General features: G+C 60.1%; 1 protein-coding gene across 1 annotated transcript; it reads right to left on the bottom strand.

Annotated features, from left to right (window-relative positions):
* On the bottom strand, positions 1-6682 carry LOC121363790 (protein-tyrosine kinase 2-beta-like; the record flags this gene model as incomplete). Its single annotated transcript, XM_041486434.1, has 7 exons — positions 1-930; positions 1045-1125; positions 2429-2572; positions 3813-3859; positions 4118-4145; positions 4792-4827; positions 6536-6682. Coding segments are annotated over 7 exons (699 nt in total), but the record flags the coding sequence as incomplete, so codon positions are not given.
* Between the last annotated feature and the right edge of the window lie 90 nt (positions 6683-6772).

The following is a 6772-nucleotide window of genomic DNA, read 5'->3' as shown; positions in this document are numbered from 1 at the left end:
TTATCAAAGCTGGGGTGGGGGGGAAAAAAAAAAAAAACAAACCAAAAAACTTGGGAAAACTGCGGGAAAAACGCTGGGGAAAAGCCCGAATCGCCCGGTTCCCAACCGGAAGCACAAACCCCGCCGGAGCCGCGCGGTTTTGCCGGCGGCGCTCACACAAAACTTGGGAATAACGCAGCTGGAAGAGGCAACGTTCTCCAGGTTTGTGTCCCTTCCCGAGGCCGCCATCCTTGGCGGGGGGGGGTCCCCAATCCCTCCCCGAATTCCGAAGGCTCCGGAAGCGGCTCCCGCTCGCCGTCGTTAAATAAACTCCGCTGTACAACTTCCACGGGGAAAACGCCGGCGGGAATTCCGGCTCCTCCCCGAAATCCGTGCGCCCTCGGCTCCCGGCACGCTCCAGGTCCCCGTCCCGCCGTGCCGCCCGCGGCCATCCGCGCTCAGAGGATGGATCCATGGACGCGCCGGGATGGATCCCGCCGGATCCGCGCCCCCCCCCTACCGAAACCCCTTTTTTTTTTTCCAAGGAAAAACCCCAAAACCCCCTTTTTTTTTTCCGAGGAAAACCCCACCGGATGCCTCCCGTCTTCCGAAGAGCGACGCGACACTGACAGACACGAGGCGGCTGCAGGAGGAGCGGGAAGAGGGAGAGCGGGAAAAAACCAACGGGAGGCGCCGCCAGGAGCCGACTCCTCCCGGAATCCGGAATTTTCCACCTCATTCCGAGCACGGCTTGACCAGCTCGGCCTGGAGCTTGGCCTGGTCCACGGCGTCCAGAAGGTTCTTGGCGTCCACGGCCAGGGCGTGGGAAGCCGTCAGCATCTGCCGCTGGAATTCCGCGCTCAGGGAAGTGCCGGAATTCTGCTGCGCCAGGCGCATCTTGCTGATGAGGTTGGCCAAGTCCTTGTTGAGGAGCTTCTGGGTGCCCTCGATCTGGGAGGGATTTTTTGGGGGGAGGGAATTTTTTCAGGGAATTCCGGGGGTTTTTTTGGGGGAAAATTTCCGGGAATGTCACCCCCCACCCCAACCCGCTGGCGGCGTTCCTACCTCGGTGCGGGAAGAGGACGGAAGGTTGGGAAGGATGTCGTCGACGCTCCCGATGAGCTTCCGTAGGGAAAGGCCGATGTTCTGCGGGAAGGAAGGGTTGGGGTGGATCCAGGGATGGATCCAGGGATGGATTCCTGCTGGGAATAGTTTGGGCGGCGGAGGGGAGGGTTCTGTCCGGGAGAGGGGAGTGGTGGGAGAATCTCCAACCGCTGAGCCAAGATGGAGCTGGGAATGTGGGAATTGCTCCCACCATGGATCCAAGGGAGGAGCTGGGAATGTGGGAATTGGTCCCACCATGGATCCAAGGATCCAAGAGAGCAACAGGGATTGTTGGAGATTCCACCATTGATCCAAGGATCATGGGAGGAGCTGGGAATGCTGGGATTGCTCCCACCATGGATCCAAGGAAGGAGCTGGGAATTGGTTCAAGGATCCCAAGGAGGAGAAGGAAGTACTGGAATTGTTCCCACCATTGATCCCAAGATCCAAGGGAGGAGCCGGGAATGTGGGAATTGGGTCCCACCATGGATCCCAAGATCCAAGAGAGCAACAGGGATTGTTGGAGATTCCACCACAGATCCAAGGGAGGAGCCGGGAATGTGGGAATTGGGTCCCACCATGGATCCCAAGATCCAAGAGAGCAACAGGGATTGTTGGAGATTCCACCACAGATCCAAGGGAGGAGCCGGGAATGTGGGAATTGGGTCCCACCATGGATCCCAAGATCCAAGAGAGCAACAGGGATTGTTGGAGATTCCACCACAGATCCAAGGGAGGAGCCGGGAATGTGGGAATTGGGTCCCACCATGGATCCCAAGATCCAAGAGAGCAACAGGGATTGTTGGAGATTCCACCACAGATCCAAGGGAGGAGCCGGGAATGTGGGAATTGGGTCCCACCATGGATCCCAAGATCCAAGAGAGCAACAGGGATTGTTGGAGATTCCACCACAGATCCAAGGGAGGAGCCGGGAATGTGGGAATTGGGTCCCACCATGGATCCCAAGATCCAAGAGAGCAACAGGGATTGTTGGAGATTCCACCACAGATCCAAGGGAGGAGCCGGGAATGTGGGAATTGGGTCCCACCATGGATCCCAAGATCCAAGAGAGCAACAGGGATTGTTGGAGATTCCACCACAGATCCAAGGGAGGAGCCGGGAATGTGGGAATTGGGTCCCACCATGGATCCAAGGACCCAGCAGAGGAGCAGGGAATGTTGGAGACTCCACCACTGGTCCAAGGATCCAATGGAGGAGCAGCCGGAAATTTGGGAATCGCTCCCTCTCACGGACACAGCCCCTTCCCAAGATGGCAGGAGCCGCTCCGGAGACTGATTCCCACCTCCCAGGGAATTCCAGGGAATTCCAGGGAATTGCTGCCTACCTTGACCACCAGGATGTATCCCTCGGGGGGCACCTGGCTGATCTGGTTCTTCAGCTGCAGCACGGCCCGCACCAGATCCATGACATTCCCGTAGACCGGATCGTCCGTGCGGTCCAGGTTGGCCGTGGGCGCCGGCTGGATGGGCTGAGGGGAAACAGGGATAACGGGATCAGAAATCCCGGGATCAGAAATCCCGGGAAAAATGGAAGATCGACGTCTGCCCGCAGGGGTCGTGGTGGTCCCAGCCCTGCGGAAGGTGGGATGGGGCTTGGAGCAACCTGGGAGAGGGAATTATTCCATGTCCGTGGAATGGGGTGGGATTGGAGGTTCGTGGATCCCATCCCAAACCATTCCGGGATTCTGGGATCAAGGACACTCAGGATCCATCCCCAGGGATTTTTATGGAATTCTGGGATGGAAAAGGGAAGGGAGACCCTTCCTGGAGATTCCAAGTGAAGCCCCTGGATCCCGAAATTCCTTCTCAAGGAGGAGTCGGGATGGGGATGGATCCAGTGCCAGGCTGGGAGAGCTGGGAATGTGCAGCTGGGTCAGGGAAGGATCCAGGGAATCCTTGGAGCCTTTTCCAGAGGCTCCAGGAGAGCTGGAATTTGGGAAAGGGCTGGAGGGCCAGGAGCCAGGGAATGGCTTCCAGTGGGAAAGGGGAGCTTGGGATGCTGGGATCTTGGGAAGGAATTCCCGGCGGGGCTGGAATTCCCAGAGAATCCCTGGCAGTGTCCAAGGGAGGATTTGGATCACCCTGGGATGTGGGAAGTGTCCCTGGGGTGGGATTGAAGGTCCATGGATCCCATCCCAAACCATTCCGGGATTCTGGGATCAAGGACGCTCAGGATCCATCCCCAGGGATTTTTATGGAATTCAGGAAAAAGGAAGGGAGACCCTCCCTGGAGGCCCAAATTCCCAGGGAATTCCCTGGATCCTGAAATTCCTTCTCCAGGAGGAGTCGGGATGGGGATGGATCCAAGCCAGGAGAGCTGGAGAGGGATTTGCGAAAAGGGCCTGGAATGGCAGGACAGGGAATGGCTCCCACCATGGCCAGAGGGTCGGGATTTTGGGATCTTGGGAAGGAATTCCTGGCTGGGCTGGAATTTCCAGAGAATCCCTGGATCCCTGGGAATGTCCAAGGAAAGGTTGGATCACCCTGGGATTTTGGGATGTGATTCCTTGGAATGATCTTGAAGGTCCCTTCCCACCCAAACCATCCCAGAATTCTTTGGGAAATCCTGGTCAGCCCCGCTCACGATCCCGATCCCACCCACGATCCCGATCCCGTCCGACCCCTCCGGAGCTGGGAATGGCCGGGAAATTCCCACCCCGCCGATTCCGGAGGCGGAAAAGGAGGATTGGGATCCGTCCCAGGACTCACCTGAGCCCCGAGTCTCGGAGGCTTCTGGGGCGGCCCCGTGAATTGCGCTGTGCCGGGAAGGAGGGAAAAGGAAGGAAAATCATTCCAGAGGATCCCGGGGAAACGTGGGAATGCCGCGGAATCCCGGGATCTCAGCCACGTCCCCTCCCCGGCCTTCCCTGCCCAGTCCCAGCTTCCCACTGGATCCCCGATCCCGAATTTTTCGGGATAAACAGCTCGGGGAAAAATGGGATTTCACTGGTGGAGCATCCGGGGGGAAACGTTTCCAGGTGGGAATTGCGGGGTGGGAATCGGCAGGAACTCACTGTAATCCGTCTCCTTCTCCGGGAGGAGCTGAGCAGGGGGGAAAAAGCGGGAATTAGAGGCCCCAAAATTCGGGATGGAGGGAGGAGGAGCCCCAAAATTCGGGATGGAGGGAGGAGGAGCCCCAAAATTCGGGATGGAGGGAGGAGGAGCCCCAAAATTCGGGATGGAGAGAGGAGGAGCCCCAAAATTCAGGATGGAGGGAGGGGGAGCCCCAAAATTCGGGATGGAGAGAGGAGGAGCCCCAAAATTCGGGATGGAGAGAGGAGGAGCCCCAAAATTCGGGATGGAGGGAGGGAAGAGGGAGGAGGAGCCCCAAAATTCCGGATGGAGGGAGGGAAGAAGGAGGAGGAGCCCCAAAATTCGGGATGGAGGGAGGAGGAGCCCCAAAATTTGGGATGGAGGGAGGGAAGGGGGAGGAGGAGCCCAAAATTCGGGATGGAGGGAGGGAAGAAGGAGGAGGAGCCCCAAAATTCGGGATGGAGGGAGGGAAGAGGGAGGAGGAGCCCCAAAATTCGTCCCTGCTGGAATGTCGGGAAGGATCCTGGGATGCAGCCCTCCCCCCCCTCGGGATTTCCCGTTTTCCGGATAATTTTCCCAAATAAAGGAGTGAATGTTGATCGGAAAGGGAAGGAGGAGGTGCCGGATGTTCCCAAAAAAGTCTGGGATCGCTCACCGGGGGAATGTTGTTGTTCAGGAACACCTTGGGATCCTGGAAAAGGGAGGAGAGATGGTGTCAGGTGGGGGGGAAATGGGGAAAAAAGGAGGGAAAAGGGGGAAAAATGGGGAAAAAGGAGGGAAAAGGGGGAAAAATGGGAAAAAAGGAGGGAAAAGGGGGAAAAATGGGGAAAAAGGAGGGGAAATGGAGGGAAAAGGGGGAAAAGAGGGGGGAAATGGGGGAAAATGGGGAAAAAGAGGGGGGAAAGGGGGAAATGGGGGAAAATGAGGAAAAAAAGGGGGAAAAGTCCCGACCCCATCCCGGCCCCGGCAGCCGCATCCCGAATCCCAAATCCGCATCCCGAACCCGGCATCCGCATCCCGACCCCATCCCGGCCCCGGCAGCCGCATCCCGAATCCCAAATCCGCATCCCGAACCCGGCATCCGCATCCCGACCCCATCCCGGCCCCGGCAGCCGCATCCCGAATCCCAAATCCGCATCCCGAACCCGGCATCCGCATCCCGACCCCATCCCGGCCCCGGCAGCCGCATCCCGAATCCCAAATCCGCATCCCGAACCCGGCATCCGCATCCCGACCCCATCCCGGCCCCGGCAGCCGCATCCCGAATCCCAAATCCGCATCCCGAACCCGGCATCCGCATCCCGACCCCATCCCGGCCCCGGCAGCCGCATCCCGAATCCCAAATCCGCATCCCGAACCCGGCATCCGCATCCCGACCCCATCCCGGCCCCGGCAGCCGCATCCCGAATCCCAAATCCGCATCCCGAACCCGGCATCCGCATCCCGACCCCATCCCGGCCCCGGCAGCCGCATCCCGAATCCCAAATCCGCATCCCGAACCCGGCATCCGCATCCCGACCCCATCCCGGCCCCGGCAGCCGCATCCCGAATCCCAAATCCGCATCCCGAACCCGGCATCCGCATCCCGACCCCATCCCGGCCCCGGCAGCCGCATCCCGAATCCCAAATCCGCATCCCGAACCCGGCATCCGCATCCCGACCCCATCCCGGCCCCGGCAGCCGCATCCCGAATCCCAAATCCGCATCCCGAACCCGGCATCCGCATCCCGACCCCATCCCGGCCCCGGCAGCCGCATCCCGAATCCCAAATCCGCATCCCGAACCCGGCATCCGCATCCCGACCCCATCCCGGCCCCGGCAGCCGCATCCCGAATCCCAAATCCGCATCCCGAACCCGGCATCCGCATCCCGACCCCATCCCGGCCCCGGCATCCCCATCCCCATCCCATCCCTGCCTCGGGAGCCGCATCCCGAATCCCAAATCCGCATCCCAAATCCAGCATCGCCATCCCAACCCCGGCATCTCCATCCCAATCCTATCCCCGGCCCCTGCAGGCAAATCCCGAATCCCGAATCTGCATCCCAAACCCGGCATCGCCATCCCGGCCCCATCCAACCTCCGGCATCCGCATCCCAATCCCATCCCCGGCCCCTGCATCCCCTTCCCAAACCCGGCATCCGTATCCCGAATCCCAAATCTCCATCCCAAACCTGCCATCCATATCCCAACCCCCTCCCACCTCCACATCCAGGTCCCACATCCCGATCCCATCCCCGGGCCTGGCCCCGCTGTCCCCATCCCATCCCATCCCATCCCATCCCAACCCAACCCATCCCATCGCGGAATTCTTCAGGAATCCCCAAACTGGATCCATGCTGGGATTCCCGCTCCTTTCCCCGATTCCCGAGGGATGTTTTGGGATGGCGGGGGGGCTCACCAGGCTCTGGACCTCCTGGCGGAGCCAGCGGTGATCCTCCAGCATCTCCTTCTGCTGGCGCTCCATGGCGCGCTCCACGCGGAGCCGCTCCAGCTCCAGCAGCTGCTGCGCCTCCTCGCGGCTGCCCGGCCGCTGGAAATCCTCCTCCTGGGAGATTCCCGGGAAAAAGGAACCAACAAAAATTGGGATCGGGGATCTGGGGGGAGTGGCACAGAGGGGGGTTGATATTGGGGTGGG

This window comes from Pyrgilauda ruficollis, unplaced genomic scaffold (assembly GCF_017590135.1).
Source record: "Pyrgilauda ruficollis isolate IOZ18807 unplaced genomic scaffold, ASM1759013v1 scaffold762, whole genome shotgun sequence".
NCBI classification, from domain to species: domain Eukaryota; kingdom Metazoa; phylum Chordata; class Aves; order Passeriformes; family Passeridae; genus Pyrgilauda; species Pyrgilauda ruficollis.
Note: the sequence above shows the minus strand (reverse complement) of the source record. Positions and strands in the feature narration are given on the sequence as shown.